The sequence below is a fragment of the Phyllostomus hastatus genome, unplaced genomic scaffold (genome assembly GCF_019186645.2).
Source record: "Phyllostomus hastatus isolate PE091 unplaced genomic scaffold, TTU_PhHast_1.1 phas_contig_58, whole genome shotgun sequence".
NCBI lineage: Eukaryota > Metazoa > Chordata > Mammalia > Chiroptera > Phyllostomidae > Phyllostomus > Phyllostomus hastatus.
The window spans coordinates 46847549-46874831 of NW_025333916.1; the positions used below are offsets into that span (position 1 = coordinate 46847549).

General features: G+C 36.3%; 1 protein-coding gene across 2 annotated transcripts in view; it reads right to left on the reverse strand.

Moving 5' to 3' along the window:
• The window catches only part of CDH12 (cadherin 12), a 222416-nt gene that overhangs the window by 135758 nt on the left and 59375 nt on the right, over nt 1–27283 (reverse strand). For both annotated transcript variants that reach the window (XM_045848010.1, XM_045848011.1), the window contains exon 2: nt 18169–18463. In XM_045848010.1, coding sequence (XP_045703966.1) covers nt 18169–18463 — 295 coding nt within the window. The remainder of the gene's footprint in view (nt 1–18168; nt 18464–27283) is intronic.

Below are 27283 nucleotides of genomic sequence, written 5' to 3' on the forward strand. Positions count from 1 at the left end.
GAGGAAAAAATGTGAAATAACCTGATTACCCAAACATCAAATGTAAATACACCTTGCTTGACAATTTTTTGAAATAAGATAATGGTTTCAGAGATCGTTCAACATTTATGAAAACATTAAAATTAAGATAATAGAGTCATTTAACCAAATGCATGCTTAAATCAATAAAATCATTTTATTATATAAAAAATTTGAGCTCAAATGCTTTCAATTATGAATAATTTGTCAATTTATGCTTAAAACTAAACTTGAAAAATGTGACTGTTCCTTCCCATCAAGAAACTTTACTCAAAGCCCATTCCACTAAATGAAGCTTAAATTAGTGATGTGCACTTAGATGTAGTTGAATTCAAATAACCCTTTGGACCAAAACATTTTACTATATACTCGGCAAATTGGTTGGTGTTCCTAGGCCTTGCAATATGATATAAATGAAGTGACAAGGTATTTAGTAGAAAGAGCATTATGTGGAATGTCTCTCCACTTTAAATCAGAATGAACGGTGGAACCATCCTCCAGTTTCAATGTGGAGAATTTAAATAGGGAAACTAAAGAATATCTAGTGTGGTGAATGGAACAATGGCTCCCCCAAATGCCCACATCCTACTGCCTAGAACCTGTAGATATGTTACCTAAATGGCAACAAGGGTGCTGCAGATGTGACTATTGGTGGATCTTGGAATGGAGAGATGCCTCTGGGTGATCTGAGTGGGCCCAGTGTAGTCACAGGCATACTTATACGTGTAAGAAGGAGGGTTACAATGAGAGAGGAGACGAGTGACATGAAGCAGAGGTTGAAGCAACGTGATTTCAGGTAGAGAAAGAGGATGTGAACATTGAATGTAGGTGGTCTCAAGAAGATGAAGGCAAAGAAATGGATTGTTCTTACAGGCTCCAGAATAAGGCAGCTTTTTTATTTTAACCTGTAAGTCCATTCCAAACTTTTTATCTCCAGTGTTATTAGGTAATAAATTTGCTTTTATGTTAACCCAGTACATTTGTGGTAATGTGCTGCAGACACTAAGAGGCAAATGTGGTGATACAGATACTTAGAAAAGTAGTAAATCTAGATGTAGATTTTATGATTTTTGCCTAGATTCTTATAGTTTTAATTATATATAGCTAGTGTTCTATCAATTTTTCTCATATTTCCTTTTTATATTTAAAGAAATTATTAATCACATTTTATATATAAAGAAATTATTTTCTCATATTTCCTTTTATATTTAAAGAAATTATTATAATCATTAATTATATAATCACACATATGATTATATATGAACAATATATTAATATATAAAAACATATACATTCATATTAAAAATTCTGAAGCATTTTACATCATGATACTAATAATATAACTCTCATTTCTATTTGTTTAAGTGGCATCTTTTTAGCTTTGAAGTGTATGTGTAGTCTAATTGTGATTTGTTAGACTAGCCTGAAAAAAATCACAGGAGTAGCAGCAATATAAAATCATAATATTTTATCTCAGACAATGTCAAACTCCCACCTGACCCTTTAGTGAGTTAGCACTGACCAGTGTGAGTGACACATGAGTCGGGCACAGAGTCCATATATTTCCATATATTTTTTTTTCTATTTAAATTTAGCTAAAGGAACAAAAAAAAGTTTACAGTAATTTTTAAATTAAATCTTTATCGTATTTTTTCCATTACCATTTAGTCCCCTTATATACACCTCCCCCCAGCAATCACTGCACTGTTGTCCATGTCCGAGTCCTTTTTCTTCAGTCCTTCCACCCACTAACCTCCTCCCCACTGTAGCTGTCATCTGCTCTCTGAGTCTGTCTCTGGTTTGCTGGTTAGATCAGTTTGCTCATTAGAGTCTACCTGTAAGTGAAATCGTATGGTATTTGCCATTCTCTGACTGGTTTGTAGAGCAAAAATTTAACTAGGTATATTTACATAATACCTAATTTATTCTTAAAATTAATTCAACCAATTATTGACATATGTTTAAATCCAAAGTTGACTTTATTTTTTCTGTGTCATAATTTTATGTGTGTGAACGGTACTTCTCCCTAATATTGGTGTGCAGAAAGAATACACAAAGTGCTAATTAATTAAAGTTTTGACTTAACCAAAATACGGTAGCCAATGACAGCACACAGTGGTTCACTAGGGATGCGTCACTGTTGAGAGCTGCACTGACTACGGTAGCAGCTCCAGCATGGACTGTACTGCAAATGATAAAGAACCACCACAATTATAGAATAGAAAATAGGAGTTAATACTTCAGTGTTGCTGTGTAAAACAATTTAGAATTTAGTAATTAACTTCAGAAGTCATTTTTTAATCATTGTCTTATAAATTTGGTAGTTTCTAAAGAGAAGTTTTATTAATGAATAAGCAAGACTAACTAAACAAATGTTTCAGGATCCCATGCAAAATTAAAATATGGAACACCTTGTTCAAAAACTACTAAAGCTTCATCATGGTAAGAGCAGAGATTTAATGAAACGCAGGGCCCTTTCGCCCGAGAGCCTTGTGCAAAGGCAGAGGCCACACACCTCTACTAGCGGTCCTAATATGAGGTAGTCACACACTGAAAAGTTTAGGGCTCTGGTCCACAGCCATCTTTTCATACAAAACAGCATACACTCTGTGTCAGTACATATGCCTATGTACAATCTCGAAATTAAATTTCAGAAGGATTTTATAAAGTACCTAGTCTAGTCCTGTCTTATTACAAAGGAGAAAACTGAACCACACAGCACTTTAATTACATCAGTAGTTGAGATAAGAACCAGTAACATTATTGTAAACACACTTAGGACTTTCTCCTGGCAGCCAGTTTAGTGCTCCTTTTATCACGGTGGTAGACATCCCTGCTTTCACCATGAGAAACTGAACTGCAGATCTGCTCTAATTCAATGTTTGCAATAGTCTCTGAATGGGTTGTTCCATTCTGTCTGTGTTCAACAGGGCAGAGAAGGCCCATGGCAAAGGGAGTACTGGGATTCTGAGAGATTGCGTGATGATTGTTTATATGGTAAGGAAAAATTAGAAGTGGAGGAACTATTCAATTTGTTTTCGGACCTGGGATGCTTCTGAGAGCTGAGACAATAAAATGTTGGGAAAGCAATGAAAATAGTATTTCACTATAGTGTAATAATGCTTTTCAAAAGTGGTATTTTCTTTATTATTTATATTATTTATTATAATTAGATATATTATTTATTCATTATACTAATTATCTTATAATTTGGAATGTGCAGTTAGTATTTATGTAGACAATTCATATTATATTTATTAAATTTAGGAGTAAAAATTAGGCATTACAGAAGCTTTGTTTCTTGGAAGCTTGCTAAAAACGAGAACATGATGTCTCTCAAATCTATGAAAAAAATATATGCAAATAGACACCAATTATAAGGTAAAATTCCTAAGTGAAACTACATTTTGAAACTCTGTGCATTGCTTGTAACTATCAGAGCATCTGTCTGCTTTTTTATTATGAAATTAGACATTTTACTACTGGATAAACAACTGATGTTCTGAAAAAGGAAGAGATTGGTTATTCATTGAATCAATGTTTGACTGGTCTCAGTTATTTTTGTTCTCTAGGTACTACTTGATGATGATGAGAAAAGAATTTATTTCCTCTGAAGTGCAAGCAGGGGACGGAAGGAAACTGTGTGGGTGAACATGGCTTGTTTGTTTGGGAGAAGCACTGGCTCCAGCCGATATCAGCGGGGTTCATATTGTTGAGTAGAGTGATCACACAGAGAGTTCCCTTGGGAATTCATATCTGAGAACTTCAGTGGCAGATAGGATGGTTGATGGCACTAATTATTCAGTTCTGGTTATTTTCTGGTGCAATGTTAGATTGTCATACGTCAAGTTCTTGTATACGGCCTTCCATGTACCCATTTTAGAAATGAGAAGTTCGGTGTTCATAAATGTCAAATCACCTGCCTATAGTTATTCAGATGGAAATTAATGGAGTTGATATTGTCTTAATCAAATGTCAATCTCTTTTCTCATAATATAGAGGTTCCATAATGGTACTAAAATAAAATTAATTATAAAAAGACAAATGGCTTAATATATAAAATATGCCAAATATGTGAATGAGCAGATGCAATCTCTAGTAACACAGGGATAAATTATCTGAAGTGTATGTTCCACTCAAAATAACAAAAAATACCAGCTATGTACATTTTAAACAATATTTCTGAAGTAGATATTTTAAATATTCTATTTTATTTACACCATTGAGTTTTTTAGCGTTGTTATATATTGTTCAATAGAATTTCTTGGATCTGCACATTGAAAATTTTCTTTTTTAAAAGATTTTATTTATTACTTTTTAGAGGAGAAGAGAGAAAGGGAGAGAAACATTAATGTGTTGTTGCCTCTCTTGCACACCCTACTGGGGACCTGGCCCACAACCCAGGTATGTGCCCTGACTGGGAATTAAACCGGTGACCCCTTGCTTCACAGATCAGCACTCAATCCACTGAGCCACACCAATCAGGGCTTAAAATTTTCTTAAAAATTAGGAAACTTTGGCAATCATTTCTTCAAATATTTCATGCTCCATTTTCTGTCTCTTATCCTCCTTGGACTTTAGTTATACAAATGTTTGATGCATATCATTCCATATCTCTTAATATCTTATTTAGCTCAATCATTTTCTTCTTTATTTTGAGATTGGATAATTTCAAAGATTCTGTTTTCAATGTTTATTTTTTTTTACTAGTTACAATCTGCCATTTAGTTCTGTCTGTGAATTTTTTATTGTATTTTGCACTTTTAATTTTTATTATGTCTATTATTCATCATTTTAATTTTTTATTCTACCACTATGACCATATTCTCATTAGTCATAAAATACCACTTGAAATAAATATCTGTTAATTTCAACATGAATCATTATGATGTCTATTATTGTTGACTGGGTTTTTTAATTCTTGATTATTGATCAAATATTTTTGGTTTTCAGCTTAACCTATATTTTTATTACATGCTAGATATCTAGAATAATATGTTGTAGAAAATATAGGTGTTTTCTTCTTGTAAGGACTTTAAGATAGTTGCAATTTAATTATTGGCAGATCCTTTTAATCTTGTCAGGCCTAGTTTAACTTTTTGTTGAGGAAAGTCTCTTACATTTTTGTTCTTAGACACAGGGCATAGCTGTTACTGAAGATAATGGTCTTCACACCTTATACAAAGTCTTTCTGGTGTATCACATAAACGTCACAAGGGAGAGATGTTCAGTGAAATCTCTCCCTTGTGCCAAGTCAATAAATTCAACATCTCAGCATCTCCCTGACCAGTGGATACATCTTCACAGTATTTTTTGTATTTCATAACCATCATATCTCATTTCCTGTGTTCTGAGTGCTTATTTCAAATATTTTAGATAAATAATATTCACAAAAATATGTATTTTTAGAAGGACATGTTTCTAGAAAGGTCCTTCTAATGTGATTTACTAGGAAGAAGAATGAAGAGAAAACAAAAGTAATTGATGACATATTTCCACATATAAAACCCTGCAGGAGAAAAAGCTGTTGAAGAAAGAAGGTGGGAAATGACTAACATTCATTGAAACCCTTCTAGGGTTTAGTTTTTTTACAACTGGCATCTCTCAGAATCCTTATGACAATACTTAGTGTCAAATAACACTTACCGTCCAAACTTTACACACACACACACACACACACACACACACACACATTTTTCTAAACACTTTTTCCACTTCTTCAAAGCTTGAATTCAGATCATTAGTACTCCAGGGTCCATTTTGTTTTCCCTAAATAGTCTGCCTTTCTAGAATTCAGACATTTTGTTGTTGCTGTTGTTATCAGTATTCTGCAAACACTTTTAGTCTTTCTCTTCCTAGTTTTACTAATCCTTTTTAAAGGCATTTTCCAAAAATCACCCACATGAAAAATAAATATATGGACCCCAAAAATAATCTTTGAAAGCCTTCTTTCTTCTCTTTACCAAATAATAATCTTATTACTGCAGTAAAAAGACTCTAAAATGTTTAATTCTCAGAGCTCTCCCTGATTAAGAAGTTCTAAATCTGCTACTATTATTGAAATTGTAGACAAAGACAATGTTCTTGGAGATTGGGTGTGGGGCTCTCTTATGGTTCAGATAACATACATATAATATTTTTTAAAATACCAAATAGACCTTTTTATTATATTTATGCTACATTTTATGCAAAGCTGAGACCTATTAAAAAATGAATTCTTCATAATCCCCTTTGTATTTTGATATTTCAAATTCTTTGGTAGTTTAAGTAGTGCCAGATTTTTTTTTCTGAAGCATAAAATATAAGAAATATAGGTAGTAAAAATTTACATGACTTTGAGTAACTCTAGAATGTTCATTCAGACTAATTAGGCAAAAAAAGAATAGTATAAAGGAACTCAGCTTAAATAAATAAATAAATTTGACAATAGAAATACAAACACAATCAGGTGAGTGAGTCACTTCTACTTGAGACCTCTGGCTAAATAGACACTAAATATTAGTTATGAGAAATATTCTACAATGATAATAAATTATTTCAAAAGTGGGAATTATATTTTTAGAAGATTTGGGAAAATGGAAATATTTTCTGCTCTTACAATACAGTTTCTACTAAATTCTTGTGATAACATTGTTTTCAGTATAAATCATTTCAATGTCAAACAGCTTATACTTGATTAAACATAGGCAAAAAGAGAAGAAAAGGACATGGAAAAAATCATTGCATATTCAGGCAGCCAACAATTTATTTCTTGTCTAATTTAAAATGTGCAGTAGCTAATCATGTTTTGGCACTTTCTAACCATCAAAACATTTCATGAAATTATCTTATTACAATGTCTTTCCTACAGGAATAGTTAACATGGAAGGCAGTTTAATTGATATGTTTTTTCTTCCAGTCCTGTGGCCAATTAAACAAACTGTACCAAATTTTGATATATTCATCTTCGTTAATTTTTGTAAAATTGTACCTTCTGATTTTCTTATTTGCAAGTTTCAGACTTTTGGTCAGAAATGAAAATAGTGCCAACCTTGATAAATTCCCCCTAACCTTATTTCTGAACTACTTCCCTGTAATAGCTCTTGGGTAGTCTTTATTAGTGTAGGCAGTTGTTATTAAACTTGTTTTCTCTAACTCTTCAGTTTCTCTTTCACCACTAATATCTCAGTGAGGCAAAAAACCCACCTTATGAATGCTGAAAATTCATATGGAGTAGGAATGTTTCAACCCAATCTGAAGGTTATCCTCTTTCAACCTTCTTAGTTTTTGTTTTAAACTTTTACCTTTTTTAAAAAAGATTTTATTTATTTACTTCTAGAGAGGGAAGGGAGGGAGATAGAGAGAGAGAGAGAAACATCAGTGTGCAGTTGCTGGGGGCCGTGGCCTGCAACCCAGGCATGTGCCCTGACTGGGAATCAAACCTGCGACACTCTGGTTTGCAGTCTGCGCTCAATCCACTGAGCTATAAACTTTTACTTTTTAAAATATGGATACCTAACTGAAAGTAGAATTATTGTTACAGGGAAATAAAAGTATTTTCACCTGAACTTTTAGTATTTTGAGACAATGTTTCAGTGATTTTAATAAAGTCAAGCCACTCCTTTCAGCGTGGGCTGAATGGAGAGTCTGATTTTATCCACATATTAGTGTGACTTGCCTCCACTCTTCATTTTATCCCTGTTCCTGTTATAATTTCCTTCCTTCCTTCCCACCTCCCCTCCCTCCTTTTCTTCCTCCCTCTCTCTCTCTCTCCCTGCCTCTTCCTTTCTTATCTTTTTGAGGAGGTATTTCCCAGAGTAAACACTCTTTTTTTTCCTCACAGGTGCATTTAAAATATGGATTGTATTATTTTAATCTCCATCTGATATTCAATCCAGTACTCATGTCTCAACACATTTTCCTACAAAGGGCTGATAGCAAACACTTTAGCCTTGGGGGCCACAGGGTCTCTGTTGCCAGCTCTCCCATTGTAGTGAGAAAGCAAGCACAGACATTACATAAATGAATGCATGTGACTATATTAAAAAAACAAATAACAAAACAAACAAAAAAAACAGTGATGTGCTGGCTTCCTTCCACAGAGCATAGTTTGCTGCCCCTGCACCAGACCTTTAGAATGGATGCTTTCTGAGGACAGGGGTTTTGTCAGTTATTCTCACTGTACTAACCCCAGTACCTAAAATAATAGGTATCCCATTGGAACCTGTTAAATATACACCTAGAATAACACATGTCACAAAATACAGTATCATATGATTTGGAAAAACACTTGGATCCTGTAAAAATCTAAGCATCACCAAGTATTTGGCTTGATGATGAATTACTGTGCCTTGAATGATAAAATTGATTCTTTTTATTTTTTCATTTGACTCAGGTGCTGCATCTGGCTTTTATTGTGAATTTGGTTAAAAAAAACAGATTTCCTAGGTTAATTTCTGGATCGATTGTATACAGTGACATGTTCTTCGCTGTTTTTGAATTTGAATTACAGGCACTTGTCACACTGAGTTATTTCCAGACATAGATCTCAAACCCTTCATCATGTTTGGGTTAAAGATCTCATTAACTGAGTAGTCCTGCCATCTTGTCTGTCTTTGAGCCTGTTCACAGGATGGCACATTTTCACCTTGATGGATGGGTATAATCCATCAGTGTCTGGTTGCTTGAAGTTATTTTCCTTAATACTAAGCTTAGTTTATGTCGATCTTCAAACCCGAATGCATCGCACAGTGGCCAGCAGAAACAAAAATTGTTTTAGAAAATTCGGCTGCCAACCACGTGGAATACCCAATACAAGCCATTGAACCTCAGAGCACTCCTGTTGCCAGCAGGGTTTACGAAGGTGTGATTGCTCTCCCGTGATCACTTACCGTAAAGCAAGAGACCACTGGGCCAGGGCAGACTTTTGCCTGCTTTTGTATACACACACTAACCAGAACAGAGCAAATAAGGAAAAACAGTCCCTCAGCTGGAAGACAACTTTAAAGAAAAATGATGTGCATAGCTATCCCGCCAGTAGCTGGCAAAGCAGTTTTTACAAAACATATTTAATGTTTACAACCACTTGGAGGCTGGGGAGAGAGTAACACTTTGAAAATATGTTTAATGTTTTGAAGTACTCTGTGGCCAAAAAGCAACTCCTGCTAACATATATTTAATGCTTAGAGTCATTTAGCTGTTAGGGAAAAAAAAGGAACTTCTTGTTAATTTTTAACATTTATTGCTGATCAGTGGCTGCTAAAGCAATGATCAGTGTAGTGTGGTTTATGTTTGGGGACACACGGTGCTGCTACAAAAACAATTCATACACTTCTCGCGAAGCCATAACAAAACTGTCAATAACATTGCCTTTGCGATTGTACTGCTAATAAATTCATAGGACTCAAGCATAGGAATAAAATGCTCCCTGAACACAGTCATAACATCCTATGGCCCTGAAAATAGTTCTGCCATGCTGTGTGCTCTGGACACATCACTGCAGACACCGGAGCGATCACCAGGCCTCGCTCGACTTCATCAAAGGTGTTTAAGTGACTCAGCAGATTGCAAAGCAAAAGTCTCATCTGATAATCCATGTTTCTTACAAATTAAGAGGTTGTCTCCACTCATTAAGGTAAAAGAGTACTCTACACTAAAGAAAATTTAAATTGGAATGGAATATCTGTTAGGTTTTTAAATAGGTTTGGTGCCGTTTGTAAAAAAAAAAACAGTAGAAAACATTGAGGTCATGTGTCAGAGGGAGCGACTGTATAAAAAGGACTCAGATAATTAGCAGGGACCTCTAGAACTTTGGCTTTTTCTCCTGCTAGTTTCCTGAGAATCATCACCAAATTTTAACAGGATTCTTCCCCATTTAATAAGCACATTTTTCCAGGCACACACATTTTCTCTTTTATTGCTTGCAATAACTCTGGGAATAACGCATTTTTATTCCTCATTTGTAGGTAAGGAAACTAAAGCCCAATGAGTCCAAAAGCCTATGCAAATACTTAAAAAAGGAAATGGTAGAGCAGGGAACTGGACCCTTAAGTTCACCCCCTACACTGTGTAACTAGAGCATGCCACCACAGAGTCCTGAGTTCTGTCCACTTTCTCAGTGAAGTCATTTCTTTCCTTAATTGACTGTAAGAATAGAAATGATACTTTCTAGCATGTAAAAGATGTTTCAAAAACCAGTGTTTTAGAAAAAATGAATTTTGGGCTTATCAAACACTTCTAAGGTCATTCTTAGCCTCTAAAATAAAAATTTGGGCAGTTCAACAAATTAAGAAGCAAAAACTAAAAGAAGGACCCCTGATTTAAACACTGTTAATGCATGAGCAGACAATCTAGAGACAGTCGATTTTAGGAACACTTTAAGTTCCTTTATGAATCAAAGAGGTATCTTTCCTCTTTGTTGATCTTCTAGAACAGGTTACTTCTCAATCCTAGCAGGGATGGGGAGAGGAAGGCTTTTGTGCTGGCAGAGATACCGGGATGGAGTTTGGCTGGATCTGCAGCAGACCAGAGCGAGGTGTTGGAGCTGGAGCAGACTGAGGAAGTTGTCCACATAGAACTGCAGACAGTGGGTATGAGTGATCCATTGGAGCGGGGAAGCAATCGGTGTGGGAGGATTTAGAGCATTCATGAGGTGAGCCAACCGCACAGTGAGATAGACAAAACCATGGAAATAGTCAGTTCAGATTGTCAAGGCTAGAATGGAGTCATCAGGGCATCAACAAAGGGTTTGACCAGCATAACTCAGTTGGTTGAGCATCCTGCAAAGTAAAAGGTCGTAGATTGGATTCTAGTTAAGGCACATGCCCAGGTTGTGGGCCAGTCCTGGGTTAGGGCGTGTCTGAGAGGCAATTGATCATCGATGTTTCTCTCCTCCTTCTCCTCCCCTTCCCCTCTCTCTTAAAATAAAAATAAATAAAATCTCTCTCTCTCTCTCTCTCTCTCTCTCTCTCTCTCTCTCTCTCTCTCTCTCTATATATATATATACACACACACACACACACACACATATATGTGTGTGTATATACATATAGATATGTAGAGATTTTTATGATATATGGCTCTTTTTTATCATATATATGCATGATTTCTCAATCTCAGAAAACAGAGTTATAAATTATAAAGTGTTGAAAAAAAACTGGAATAAAAATGGTGTTAGAGCTTTCATTGGCCAAATCTAAAACAATTTCAATATTAAAATAATGATACTAACAGATTAGAACCATTTAATAGAGTAAGAAAACTTGAAACTACACTGATATAAATTTTAAGGTAAATAATTTGAAAGTGTGATGACAACTGGGTTATCTCTCTAGTTTTAGAATACATCTGGCCAAAATATGTAATAATCATAAAGAGATAAAAAATAAGTTTATAGTAAAATCATTATCTAATGTAGGGAAGGCCTACTTCCAATAGTTACACCATTGTCTAATCCTTTTGTCTAGAGTCTGGAATGGCCTTACCAAGGTGGTCCTAATAAACGGAGTGTCAGAGAAGGGACAGGATATCAATCCCAAGCTGACAACAACAGGAGTGGTCCTGGGGTGTACTGCCCCAGGTGATTTTCCGGTGAGACCACATTCTCACCTGAATTGCCAGCTTGACACTACATCCATGGAAGACTTTGAAGCAGAGACACCCAACGAAGTTGAGCCCAAACGCATGATTCAGATAAACCAAGAGGTAATACAATTTGTAGTTTTCGACCTTCAAATCCTGGAGTGAGTTGTTATGTCATAGTAGATAATACCATTTTTTCCTTTTTACCAGGTAGTGGGGTACTGCCATAACAAATACTTAAAATGAGAGAATGGTTTTGCAGTCAGGCATTGGCTTTGAAGAGAATGTCAGAATGTTTATTGGATGTTGGGCTTACAATGCAATGCAGGTGAGGGCTTGCATGAAACTAAAAACATTGCGTTGGAATCTGGAGGAAGATAGATCATTATCATGTATTGACAGACAATTTAGCAAAACTGTTGCCTGCATTTACTTGGACAGCAGAAAATAGACCTGTTGATGTTTAAACAAAAAAGGGTATATATTGCCCTGGCTGGTGTGGCTCAATGGACTGAGTGCTAGCCTTCAAACCAAAGGGTTGCTAGTTTGATTCCCAGTCAGGGCACATGCCTGAGTTGCAGGCCAGGTCCCCCAGTAGGGGGTGCATGAGAAGCAATTACACACTGATGTTTCTCTCTCTCTCTCTCCTTCCCTTCCCTTCTGTCTAAAAATAAAATAAATAAAATCTAAACAATAAAAATAATAAAAATAAAAATAAAATATTTCAAATAAAAGACTTATAGCTTATTGATTTTAAAGATTGTTAGTCTTTCCAGATGGTAAATGATGGTAAAATTAAGAAAGAGTTTCTAAGGATAGATTAAATGCAGGAAACATGAAGATTGTGTATTGTCAAAAGATAAAGCCATGGTAGTGACTATAAAATCTTGTATTAAGATTTTAAAAAGATCAAGATAGTCCATTGACTGACTGTCTAGTCAATCAAATTCTCTCTTAAGAGATTAGCTGTATATATGATATGGTTCAAGGAACCTCTCTGCCAAACAGTAAGGATCCCAATTCAGGAAAGGGCTTTTTCACTCATACATCTCATTTAGGTCCAAGGTGAGGAAAGACTTATCTTTAAGATATTTGTTGATTAATTCAGTTAACCCAAAGAAAACTCATGGGATACCCATACTACCTATACAGATTTTAAGAAGTTCCATGTGTAAAAACATCACAAAGTGTGGACTGATAAACAAGAGAGAGATTGTACAGTGAGGGTAGGCCTTTGGACCCCTTGAATTCTATTTGCAGGAAGATAAATAAGAGAGCTGCTTGGTTGCAAGTAGATGTGATATTCAGTGAAAAAGGAAGGATTACTTCAGCAGGTAGAACCAAGATCCCAGACAGTCAAAGTGGGGACCCTGGACAACTATTTCTAACCCTTGAACCTAACCAAAGTGCTTTCAACATTTACCAGCTAGATTTCAGAAATGTGGTGGATCATTAACTCGTACATGCTGTGCATTGCCCCCAATTTTGAACAGAAATGTCTAATGCAGTTATCTCATGCATGTCTGACTATTGTAGGCTGAGTGTGTGTGAGGTAAATAACAGGTCTCTTCAGTATCGCAGGTCTACAAATTAGGAGGAACTAAAGCCAAAATATCCCAATCACACCTTGATTTAGATGAGTTTCTGGACTTTGAACTTGTGCAATAATGTGACAAAAATGTGGGCATCCTAGAAAGGGGTTAAGTGTATTTTACATGGCAGAGCAACATGAATAACTGTGGGCAGATGGTGGAGTGTGGTGGGCAGACTATAAGAGGGTCCTCAATAATAATCCCAGATCCTTTGTATTCATGGCTTTGTATAATCCTGTGCCCTGAATGTAGGCTGGATTTACTTCTAACAATTGAAATATAGCAGAAGAAGTGGTACCTCACTTTCAAGATTAGGTTATAAATAATTTGTGGCTTTGATCAGAGATGTTTTCTCTCTCTTTTATACAGATAATCCTGAGGGGAGCTTGCTCCCATATCGTCCCTTAGTGAGGTCTATGTTGCAAGGGACTGCGTGGAAGAAAATTCCTATCTCCTCACAATTATGCCCTTAGATCAGACCATAGCTCCAGCCAGTAACTTGGCTGCAACCTTTGGGAGACCTTGACCCAGAGATGCCTCTCTAAGCCACTCGTCAATATCCATGCTCCTGTGAGAAGTGAATGCATGTTCTTTTACACTGCTAGGTTCAGGGTTAATTTTTTTCTGCAGCCATAGATAACTAATACAAAACCTTTATGAAGTAATAAAAATAAACATTATGTGTAATGGGGCAAATCAAAATTACGTTTCACTTGATAGCATACAGAAAGAATACAGCATCACCTCTATGATGTACCTAACAAAGATGCATATGCTGAATTAGGAGGAAACAGAAAAGCCCAATAGGGGTGTCATTCTTTTTTAAAATCTTTAAAACTGTTAGAGTCACAGAAGTCAAAAACAAACAAACAAACAAACAAAAAACCAGTAAGGAACTAAGTAGGAGGAAACTAAAGAGACATGGCATTTAAATGCAATATGTAAATTTGGATTTAAACATTTTGTTATATAAGACGTTATTGAGGCATTTGATGAAGCCCAAAAGGGGTTTAAGGATTAGATTGCAGTGATGCATTAAAGTTAATTTCCTGACTTTAAGCATTATATTTTGATTATTAAAAAAAAGAATGTCTTTGTTTGTAGAAAACAGCCAATATTCTGTCTCTACCTTCCTGGCAAGGACTGTGTGGGACACAGAGAAACCATGGATATTGCACCTGCTCCTCTTGTACTACGTGGGCTGCTATCTGCAGTCACGGCTGGTTCATGAGACAAGACAACAAATCGATTTCATCATTTCTTGGTTTGTCTACCATGGCATTTCCATGAACACAAGAAAATGTGGATATTTATCCAGGTTTCTAAATATATTAATGATACAATAAGGTGATGTGAAGTGTAGTCGCAATCTTCCTATTTCTAGTCTGGAATTGGATTATTTAAGTATGACCATGTAGAAAGCATTCTGTTTAATAACCTGCTAAAAGTCTGCCAAAATTTTCATCTTAGCATTTGTCTCCAAACTTTATGTAAAACAAAATAAAATTCATGTTAAGAAAACAAAGGGAAGCAGTTTAATAATTTTTTTTTAAGTTAGCAGTGTAATTCCCTTGCTTTTTAATGTCAGTGGATAAGAGATATCTATTCCACAGGTTTTAACTGGGGACATTCATTCTCAAATTAATATAATTAACAATATAATACAATATGTATTCAAAAGAACCAGGTCATTTGAGATGGAAAACTAAATGTAAGTCCCCCAAATATTTTAGAAATCACTAATAATAAAAGGCATAATTACTTGTGATTAAGTTCATCTAAAGCTTCTGAGAGTCATTCCTACTTTGTGATACATACACCTTAAGTTTTCATATAAAAATAAAGATCAAATAGTAAACAGCACTGCAGGAATGTGTTGTAATGATTAAATAAAATAGGAAATAAAAATATCTACTTAGATCTTCTGGCCCCTCTCTGTTGCTCAGAAAATGGTAGGTCTCCACATAAATTATGATTCTGAATTGATATATATTAAACATGTCATAGAGACCTGGTTACCAAAAACCCAATCAGCTGCCTCAAAATGGCTTAACTCAGACAGAGGAAGATACTGTAAGTGTGAACATGGATTTGAAGATGTTAAACCTGCCAGCACTCCAGGAAAAGTAACTTAAACTGCGTACCCTACTGATGCATAATTACCAGGCATGGAAGAGGGCACATTACTGTAATTCACTGTTACTCTGGTGATCTTAAAGAATTAAGACCACATTCATAATGACCAAATTTGTCTCCAAGGAGCAACTCTGAGTTGGGGAATCTGGATCATTAAGTAATTTCCTTAGGTCAGAGTAAAAGCACTTTAACTATGAATATTACTTCTGTGGCATACTGGATATCGCACCAGTTCGTAACAAAGTGACCTTTCTCTCAAACAATTCATAGATTCACTAGAATTTTCTACAACTCTCAGGAACTAAATATATTCCACAGTCTTACATGTCTTAAATATTGATTTTCCTCTGAAATCTTTACTTACCCTACTCACTACCATCTCCCCTTTATACAATTATGTTTTTTTATAATTTTCACTTTATTTAATCTCCATTCCAGGTTTAATTGTTCATCATCCTTTCAGATATACACTCCATTCTTGCTAAATAGACATTTACATAATAAATTTTGTTTCAACGTTATAATATATTTTGGTATTCTATAGTACAAAATTAGCTATTGCACTATATATATTTTTAGACTGCTTGATCTTCTCTTTTATGGAAAATGAAATAGCAGCATTCTCAATTATTGGGAAAGAGCAGTTATTTTCTAGAGAATATCCCAAACACTGACACATATATAAAACTGACAGAAGGATTTGCTACACTGCCCAATACACCCCTGTGAGCTCCATCTGGTCTTGACCAAAAATTGCTTTGAAATTCTAAGGAAAATGATACAGGGTTTGCCTAGAAGGGGTGTAGGGAAAGAACATAGAGAATAAATAATTACTGGACAAAATGACTTACAGCAGTGAAGCATTTCCCTGTGGTAAGAAGGGTATGCTTGGGAATGGAGTTCAGGAGTTCTGGGAAAATCAATATGATATCTGGATGCAAGTTGATTTGGTTAGACTTCGGTTAGCTTTTGGATGGTCACGTAAAAGCTAAAGCATCAAATACCGCAAATCTAACTGGGACTCTTGTATTTTTTTGTTGTTGTTACATGTGCAAAGGCAGGATTGCAGAGAATGGCAAGAGTAGTGCATGGCAGGTGTTCAATTTCTAATATTTAATCTCTATGTGGTGTTTATAATGTTCAGTATTTACTTGAAAAAAGTATATTATGTAGATGCAGTATATTCTACCATAGCTCCCTCCGGTACCTCGTGGCAGCACAGCAAACAGTGTCTCCACCAAACAGTACACAAAAGCTGTTTTGTTCTCTCACTCACCTAATGCTTGCCTAGTTTTCCAGATTTATTTCTTCTTCAGGAACTAGCTGTGAACTCCTGATGTAAGGGCCCAGACTCTGCAACTACCCTTTATCCTAACTGGCACTACAGGAGACTTAATTGTTTATATTATAAGAGAATGTTCTAATACCGCAGACAGGTGTGTGTTTGCTTTCAGGATGCTGTTTGGGTAATAAAGTGTCATTGAGGATCATGATTTCATGTAAATATCTTCAATTTTCATGAAGTCAGCACCAGGCTAAACCATTTATTACTCAAAAGCATTGTCTTCTTAAAAGCCATACTGTTTCTCAAAATATTACCTTCATTTTTCTCCCCCTGTAAAAGCAAAACACACTTTTTTAAAAATTGCACTTCCCCATTTTCAGGGTCTACTTTTCTAATAAGACATATTCCAATTGTATTTTTAAATCTCTAGCAAGCATAGTACCACATAAAAGGCAGCTCAAAAATGTAGCAGAAACCTAGTAATGGATATGCGGCCTTGAGTATGCACACAAAAATTTTACATTTAGGTGAACTACTCTGAGGTGATTTCTCAGGTTAAAGAAAGAATATGGTCTTTGAATGCCTGATAAGGTCACAGACACAATTTCAAGTGTATTTATGGTCAATCTATGTGACAACTCCTATAACCAGTAACCTGATTCTGCCCTCAGAGTACGCTGTGCAAACTTCTTGTGTGTATATGACCCATTGAAAGGGCAGCAGAACCCCCACCTCACTCCCAAAGACTGTCAGACATAGGGAATATTAGCAACTGCTCACATAAGAGTTTCATATTGTTGCCTGAAAGTGATGAGTAGCTTTAACTTACAAATGTGTTAGAAACTAAAATTCACTTTGGAAAAGCCTGAGGGATTGGCAGTGGTGACAGAAGAATAAACACTGTAAGTTAAAGTTGTCATTGAAGGTGGAATCCTTAAGTCATCAACCTTAAGATACATATTTCAGGACTTTGTTATTGAAATGTGATTTTTTATTTTATTCATTATCAAGCATCACAACAATACCATGGGTTAATTGTGAAATTATTCCAATAATAACTGTATAATGATGTTTATTTTCTAGTGTGGTGGCTTAACTGCCACACGTGATCTAAAGCCACAAGGCAACACACCCCATTCTGGACCACCTTCAGACTCAGACGTGATACATGCTTTGATAATTTACTTTCAGCCAAGGATTACTACCTGGTATTTGGTGAGTGTGGTGGTGACCTCCAACTATGTAGGTATCTGGAATTGTACTGACAATCAATTTCAGTCCAAAGTGAGTTTTGCACTTAAAGTACAGAGGAATTCTAGGAGTTCAGGGAAATGCAATGATTGGACAAAAGTGAAGAATATTATATATCCTAGATATTTATGTGTCTATTTATGTATTTAGAATGCAGCAAAAAGAAAAATTAGAATTTGGAAAAACTAAACAAAAATAATTGTATCCTCTAGGGTAATCCTCTAGAGTAATCTTCTGGGCTACAAATAAGATGTTTATATCAATCTGCAGAAAATAAATATGAAAAGATCTTGTAGCAACTCATAGAATTTTGGTCTGTCTACTCACCCACAGGAGACATTTCAGGGACACTGGCAACATACGGTCCATCCAAAAACTTTGGCTCATTATCATTAATATCCTGCACTTTGATGATGAACTCTGATTCGGGCTCCAGGGGCTTCCTGGTTTCTATGTCCACAGCCTGAGCACGAAGTGTGTAGAAAGGTTTTTCCTCTCTGTCCAGGCTCCTTATCGCATGAATGTCCCCTGTAGTCTCATCAATGGTAAAAACGGTGCCAGCGCCATCTCCTGAGAGGGTGTATTTAACAGTGCCCTCTCCCTTATCTAAGTCAGAATGGAGCTTTAGGAGGGAGGGGGGAGGCAGGGGGAGAGAGACACAGAGAGAGAGAGAGAGAGAAAGAGAGAGAGAGAGAATGAATGAGGCCATTAAATGCCTGGTTCTAGGTTAAAAACCTTACTTGCAGTGTAATATTTTATAAGAAAAGTTAAACAAAGCAATATGGTTCTTTTTTTTTTACTGTTTGTCTTTATAAATACAGAAAAAACAAAGTTTGAAAAATGTGTGGCAAGCCTCTGTATATCCCTAAAATTCCATTTATCTTTTAACCTACTTGACTTATCACATAGATAGATCACATCATCTCAGTCTTCTGTCAATCACCTTTTTTCTTAATATATTGCAGAAATCAGAAGTAAAGCCCCTAAACATATCAGCATGCATTAAATGCAACTATTTTGAATATTTGTACCTATTTACTCCTTTTATATACTTTTGGGGAAAATTTTTATTAAAAATGCACAAACCTTAAGTGTACTTATTGTTTCATTTTACATACTTATAATTACAATAAATTTGCTCATGAATACAAAATCTTATATCCTCCAAATATCCCGAAGATAGAAATCAAGAATCTGAATTGAGTGGGAGACAAAGTAAAGGAACTCAGAAAACATTGGGTGTTTTCATTTGAAAGGAGAGGAGAGTTTTGGCAGACAAGGACAGCTTTGTCATGCATGACACAGGTGTCTCATCTTAACAGACTAACTTTCATTGAGTTACTGAATATTACTATCCAAATGATGGGGAGGCTCACTGGTTATCCTTCCATATTCACAGACAAATGGCTTGCTCAAATTCACTCTATATATTTGAAAACTTAGAGAAGAGTTTTGAACTTCTGTTAATTCCTTCTGAAATTCAACACGTATAATTCACTGTTGTAGCATGAAGAAGGATCAACATAAATGGCATCTGGTAGAAGAATGAAGAGAAGAGAAATTATCATTGTAATATAGTAAGTCTTGGTTTTTCAGATGGAAATCCAAGAATTGACGGAAGATAGATCTAGTCTTAGAAATGTATAAATTATTCAAATGAGTAAATGTTATATTTATTAAACTATAGAAATATTGCATTATATGCAACTGTTTAATAATATGTATAGTCATAAATGTATTTTGTAAATAATTAATGTAATTTTAAAAAATATGTAGCATTCTTATAAATAAACTATTATTTTTCATTCAGATGCTGTTCTAAAATGTTTTAAATCATTCTCACTCATTTGGATACAGTATCTGATTTCAATGTCCAAGTTTTTATATTTAAAAGCTCATTTCAGTCAACAGATCAGTCAGAGGAAAGTGTTAAACTTTTAAAATGTCCATAGCCATTTGGGCTATGCTTTAAAATTTGCAGACAACCACAGCTCTCATGCAAAACTCTGGGTAAGAATGAGTTCTGTTTTTGTTAATGGTTCAACACCAAAGAAAAGCAGTTTTGAAAGTATTTTAAGTTATAGAAATATACTTTCGCAAACAGACTTTCTGGTATTAGTATTATAAATATAAATATAAATAGTATAGATACAGATATAGATACAGATATAGATGATATAGATATAGATATAAAATTAAGAGAATGAAAAAACAATAATGATATGTAGGGAACTGTTTCATATGGCTTGGAAATGTAGCTCAGCTCCCACCTGGAAAACCAGTGGAAAGTGAGTCAGCACGCAGGACCACGTCCACAGAGAGGTTTTCCTGTGGGGAGTCAGGCCTGCATTGTACCTAGACTGCTATGAGACTTGCTTTTGATAACACTCCCTCACCCTGGATTGAGGCAGCAAGTGCTTACTGTAACTTCCTAAGATCTGTGCTAAACCTCCCCAGTATGGAGTGTGACCAGATCAACCACTTTTCCCCTTGGTCTGCAACACCTTTCTCTTTAAAGTAATTAGCAACATTCTTTCCTTTGCTATCTGTAAAAGGTAACCATCTAAAGCCATCCTGTGCATGGTAAATGAGGACCATCCTCGATGTAATGTACCCAGAGAAGCAATAAAAGCCTGTCTAGGCAGGGGCTGGGGCACTCTCTCTCACTTACAGAGTGGCCATGCTGTCCCTTTTTCTTTTTTCTCCACAGGACTTCTGTAGTCTGTGGGTATTTGTTCGTAGCAGCCACAACACACATGGATCCTGCCAGCCAGGATCCACAACAATGATACACTAGATTATGATTTTTCTTTAAAAGTTCTTGTATATTTTACTCATGTCTAAGAAAAATGCTATGAATGATAGAAGGAAGTTTCCCACCCTGCCCCCCCATTCTTTATAAACTGCTCTTAAGCATAAGAAGTTTCAAGTATAAAATCAAACTGCAGATAAATTTTCTCTGAACTTAAGGATTTCAAATTACAAATTTAAACCATACTAATAAAGTTATTCAACATACTTTGTATTCCTTTGGCTTTTAAATTTATCTAAAGATATGAGACAGGCAAAAGCTCAATGCAAAAGCAATGGCTTTATAAACTGCATCCATTTTGCCAACGGTTCAAAAAATATGTGGTAATATTGTGGAAACCAAATGAAAATTCTAAACAGGTTTTACAATGTGGTCCAAGTAGTTAAAAAAATCTTCATTTAGCTAAAATCAAAACAGTTTTCTATTCGAGCTAAGATAATAAAAAAGCAAATGTGTTTTCGGCTCTATCCAAAATTCAAATTAAATTCAGTTGTTTCTTCTTCCTCTTCCACCTTTTCCTTCTAATTTAAATCTGAGTTGTATAGAGATTGAAGCTTCAAAGAAATATGTGAAGAAAATACATTAAAATTTGAACTGAAAATAAGCTTGATTAGTTTAAAACATCAGAGGATTAGAATTTTATAGTAACTCATTGCAGAATAATAAATTAAATCGCATACAATAAACTGCATCAACAGGTAGTACTCAAAATTAGTTAATTGGTGGTAAGTCAAGCACGTGGGTATCTGACCTAAACTAGAGGTGTTTTTTCCACAATCAATTCCAGTATTAAATAAATGATGTTTTTCTGATGGTGGGTATTGTAGAATTTTCTTCATATCACATATAAAATAATTTGAATAGAGAATATTATAAAGTGAAAATCCCCTTCAGTCTCTTACCTATGGATAACTTCTTTGATCATTTTTATATACTTTCAGTTATATTATATATAAATAAATGTAAATAAGTACATACATATCTGAAATCATACATATATAAGCATATTCATAGATCTTATATTTGCATATATTTTTTCTGATTATGAATACATATATGCATAATATTTTAAATGATGAATGAGTCATACCTTCAATAATAATATAGTAATTTTTCAGTGTCATTTGAAATTATTAAAAGTTAATTTGTAATGTCTGTATTGTATCCATTTAAGGAAGTTATTGGGTTTTGCTTACACTTTTATAAACAATGTGATGAATGTGTGCATGTTCTACTGTTTAGTTTCTTAAAATAAAAGGGTAATTTCTGAGATCAAAATCATGATAGTTGTTATAAAAATTTTGAATCCTGAATGATCCCAGAAATTGACATGTATAGATGAAATTATTTTTTTTTAATCTTTCAGCAAGGTAATTTAATTCAGGTTTAGCTTATGTTGGGAACCGCCCTGACTGGTATCAGAAAACTGAAACCCCCGCCTAGGCTAGGCTAAGGGAACGCCCTTGGAACCGTGAGCCGGCAAGGAGACAAAAGCTTATCTCCCTGGCAGTAATGCTGTTTCTGCTGCCGAACCCCAAAAAGCTTGGTCGGTTAGCCAAAGACGGGTAAGATTCCCCACGGGGGAACAACCCAAGCCAGGCACGATCACTTTTGGGAGGCCCCCCCCAAAAGAAGGACTTGGGGGGCTGCAGCAAAAGGGGGTGATGGACCCTCACTCCTCGGCTTTGACAAAGTCTGAGTTCTCAGCGTCCGGAAGAAAATCTCCTTATCTCTCGGTGGCCTTAGTTCCCGCGCTCCACCTAAGCCTGAAACAATGACGGGGAAGTACAGTTCGGTACTGGGAAGTGCGGATTTCCCGGGGTGATCAGGCCTAAGAAAGAACATGTAAATTACTGTGAAACCTTCTTTGTTCAAGAATGCTCTCAGTTGAATGAGGAGGGTCTTAGGAGGAAGCTAGTTTGTTCCTCAGCCTTACAGCTCTTTGACTCCCCAACTCAATAGACCGGCAGAGTTCTTTGTTTTCCTATATTCCTTACTTCCCCTAATGAGTATTGTACGTTACCTGAGTTATTATGCAAAATGAGCCCTAATAAAAGCAGGTATGGACGGTAAATCAGCGCGCTCCCCACTAGGGGGGGTGGCCATTCTGTCCCTACTTCCCCACAGAAACTAGTTTGTCTCTGTGCATGTGTGTTTTTTCTCGCGTATTGTCGAGCCATCCACAGTGTGCCGTGGTCACTGCTGGCCGGTGACCCACGCGCAACAGCTGGCGCCCAAACGTGGGGCAGCGATTCGGGACCACAGAGGTGGGACCCCGTTCGAGACCACTTGGAACCAGCGGCTACGAGCCGTCGCTGTGGACAACGCATCAACTTCGGGTGGATTTGCGCGCTAACAGCCCAGGTAAGGGCCAACGACCCCGAACTCTTTCTCGGGCTTGTCGTGGGATGCGTTGAATTTTCAGGGAAGTAGGTCTTTCTTTTCTAGGTCGTTTCTCTCTTCGCGACCGCCTATAATTGGGTAAATAGTAATCTAATTCTCAAGTTTGGGGAAAAAAACAAACGATTTGCCTTGAAAAAAAGTAATCAGGTGATTTGTTTTGGCCAATTAAAAGTAAATAAAAGTAAGCTTTTTTCTTTAAAAAAAAAGAAGGGAGGTAAACATAGGTTGTAACTTATCTAAAGGGCAGAAATCTTTTCTGCGTATATTACAACAAGTTCTTAAAGAAGCAAAGTATAAGGAAGTATAAGAAAGTATAACAAAGTATAAGAAAGAAAAGCATTTGGTGCAGCTTTTTGCAATCTATAAGAAAATGTTGTCCTTCATTTCCTGATAGAGGGACGTTAGACATTGATGTTTTGGGAAAAAGTGGGTGAAAGGTTGAAATCTTTGCAAAACAGTGGTATATCTATTGGTGCACACACCTTTGTAACCTGGAGGCTTGTCAGGGATTCTCTCGAGTTCATTTGGGCAAAGAAAACAGAGCTAGATGATGATGAATCTGATTCTGACAGTGAAACGGTGTGCAAATTGAGTGAGCAGATCACGGAGGCCCCACCTTCACCCCCCACAGAGAAGGATGGATTTTACTCTGTATCTGCTCTGAAAAAAAAATTGAGGATTCCAGGGAAGGTTGAAACTTCACACTCTAGGAATGTAAATGGGAAACTGTAAAGATAAATGGAAAAGTAAAAGTTTTAGGAAAGAAGTTATGTGATGTTAGTTAATAATTGAAGGTATAAGGCATGGAAATGCAATCTTGGTGAATATCAGAAGGAGTATGAAAGAAAGATTAGAAGGTTTGTGAATGTTGCAGAAAATCTGTGGAAGTAAACGTTTTAAGAAAGAATTATGTGGTGTGTGTTAGTAATGGAAGGTATAAGGCATGGAGATACAATCTTGGTGGATATCAGAAAGTGTATGAAAAAGAATAGAGAGTTTGTGAATGTTGCAGAAGGTCTGTGGAAGTGAAAGTTTTAAGAAGCCTGGTAGATATCAGAAGGAAAAGGATTTTCCTTCACACTTTATATTTTTCTCCCTACCTGATCCCTCCAGAATTTGGCATTCTAAAGGAGTGAATGATGACATAAGGTCTCTTTGCATAAATCTAACAAGATCAGTCGTTAATAGTGGTTATGATTTAATTGTGCCTTCCAACTCTTTCCAAATCTGTTATCTCCAGAATATGACCAAAAAAATGAATGAATCCAAATGGCATTATAGCATTTAACAATGCACTGCTCTCCTTATGAGTCCGACAGTTTGTTAACACCTGGTTGCACTTATGGTTTAATCAATGCTACTTTAGAATTAGTCCAACAGGCTCAAATAGATCAGGAGATCCTGACCCGCCTTTCTGCAGTTGAATCAGCACTGGACTGGATTGGCGAACGCCAGGGACGCTCTCGTGATTCGTCAACACCTAACCTGTGACCCTGGTTTCTCCAGACTGTGTGTCACACCGCTACAGTGGAATTCCAGCCAACATACTTGGACTGATATACAACATCGCTTGAGGGGAGCTTTCTCCACTAACTTAAAAGGACAAATTGATAAATTGCAGTTGGAGTTACATCATCAGCTGCAGGACATTCAACGTTTAACCAAACAGGACATTTTTCGAGCCCTTAATGAAAATATTAATTGGCTGAATCCTAAAACATGGTTTGATGGAATTAATTTGAGAATTTGGGTTTTTTGGAGCTGCTGGTTGTTTACTGATTGTGATATTGATTTGTGTACTTCGGTGTATTTGCAAATTGTTTTCCCAGGGTCGTATCAGAGACCAGCAGGTAGCCACCTTTATGGAACCCTTAGCAGTCCTAACTGAAAACAAGGGAGAAGGTATGAGAAACCACTCTGGCAGGCGTAAAATTAAAACTCAACACCCACGTAAGAAAGTAGGTGATGAGTCGGTGCGCAGAACTGCACCTGTTAAGAAATCCTCTTGTAAAAAGTCAGGCTTGCATTATGCTCAAACTGCCTTGTAATTTGCCTTTCCTGATATCTATGTAATTTCTCTCAAAGATTGAAATGTAATCAGACCTATTACTTTTGTTTTTCCCTTAATATGTTTTCTTGCACTGAATTTAGAAATTTAGGTATTCACCACCCATAGAATTTAGTTTCTGCTTTATATTTCTATTATTGCCTTATGATGTATGTAGATGTTGCTTTTCTTCTGATTTGCATTCGAAAACAGCAAAAGTAGGTTTCACAGGCTTAACGACCACAATTGATTTTTAAAAAAAACTAAAAAAAGGGGGATATGTTGGGAACCGCCCTGACTGGTATCAGAAAACTGAAACCCCCGCCTAGGCTAGGCTAAGGGAACGCCCTTGGAACCGTGAGCCGGCAAGGAGACAAAAGCTTATCTCCCTGGCAGTAATGCTGTTTCTGCTGCCGAACCCCCAAAAAGCTTGGTCGGTTAGCCAAAGACGGGTAAGATTCCCCACGGGGGAACAACCCAAGCCAGGCACGATCACTTTTGGGAGGCCCCCCCCAAAAGAAGGACTTGGGGGGCTGCAGCAAAAGGGGGTGATGGACCCTCACTCCTCGGCTTTGACAAAGTCTGAGTTCTCAGCGTCCGGAAGAAAATCTCCTTATCTCTCGGTGGCCTTAGTTCCCGCGCTCCACCTAAGCCTGAAACAATGACGGGGAAGTACAGCTCGGTACTGGGAAGTGCGGATTTCCCGGGGTGATCAGGCCTAAGAAAGAACATGTAAATTACTGTGAAACCTTCTTTGTTCAAGAATGCTCTCAGTTGAATGAGGAGGGTCTTAGGAGGAAGCTAGTTTGTTCCTCAGCCTTACAGCTCTTTGACTCCCCAACTCAATAGACCGGCAGAGTTCTTTGTTTCCTATATTCCTTACTTCCCCTAATGAGTATTGTACGTTACCTGAGTTATTATGCAAAATGAGCCTAATAAAAGCAGGTATGGACGGTAAATCAGCGCGCTCCCCACTAGGGGGGGTGGCCATTCTGTCCCTACTTCCCCACAGAAACTAGTTTGTCTCTGTGCATGTGTGTTTTTTCTCGCGTATTGTCGAGCCATCCACAGTGTGCCGTGGTCACTGCTAGCCGGTGACCCACGCGCAACAAGCTTACACTGCAAAGCTCCTTCTTTGTTCATGTCCACAAGAAGGGAGGGGTACAGAAAGAGGATTCTTGTGCTTTCGTTCATCTTTGGGTTGTATTAACTGGAAAAATAACCTGATGCCATCTTATACAGGGGCTTTAAGCTACAGATCCAGCAAAATAGTAATTCCAGCATAGCCGTTTAAAAATAACAACAAGCAATGTTTTTTTATTCCAATAATTTTTAAAGAGCTGTTTCTGAGTAGGTGCTGACTGTATTTACTGATGAAGCAGCCAACTCCAATAAAATCATCTTTTAGTATTGACATTTAAAATAAAATTTATCCTAGAAACAGAGTTCCATAAATGATAGATGTAGAAACATGTGGTGTACAGGCAGTTGCTTTGTAGAAGTGGTGTTGTTATTTTCTGATGTTCTCCAAGTCATTTCACATGGAGCGTGAAAATGAGATGCCAAAAGAAGTTTAAGAAAGACACTAAGGACTAGCTGCAGAGTGTAAGTGAAGCTGAATTCTAGTCCTTAAAATTTGAGTAAGCTAATCTAAAGTTAAGTATTTACTAGCATTGCTCTGATTATATCTTAGAAACTGCTGCACAAAAAAAGGAATTTATTCTTCTTTGCCCTGGGTTGAAAGGTGCACATAAGAATAGAAAATGCTTTTATATTACTAGTTCTGGTAGTGATTTTATTTTCATTTGCTCTTTGCAAGGGTAGGGGGTGGTGACTAGGGGTGGGGAGAGAATGGAGTCTGTTGAAAGGAGAAATTGTTTTATTTACATACAGGATGTGTTCAGATAAACTTGCAAAAATGAGCATAAGACAATTTTATGTGAATTTCTTCTGCTGAAATAATTTTATTATGTACAAAAAAACACATTTTGCTAGATTCTTTTTGGTGAACGAAAAAAAAAAACTTAGTGTTTCCTTTTTTGTAGTTGTTTAGTTTCCTGTTATGCCAAGTCTGTGCCCAAGAAATAACAGTGGTGACTGGATAAACTACAAAACCATCCATTTTTTTAATGCATTGCTTATTGACAAATGAAGACTAGATCTGGAGATGATTTATAAGT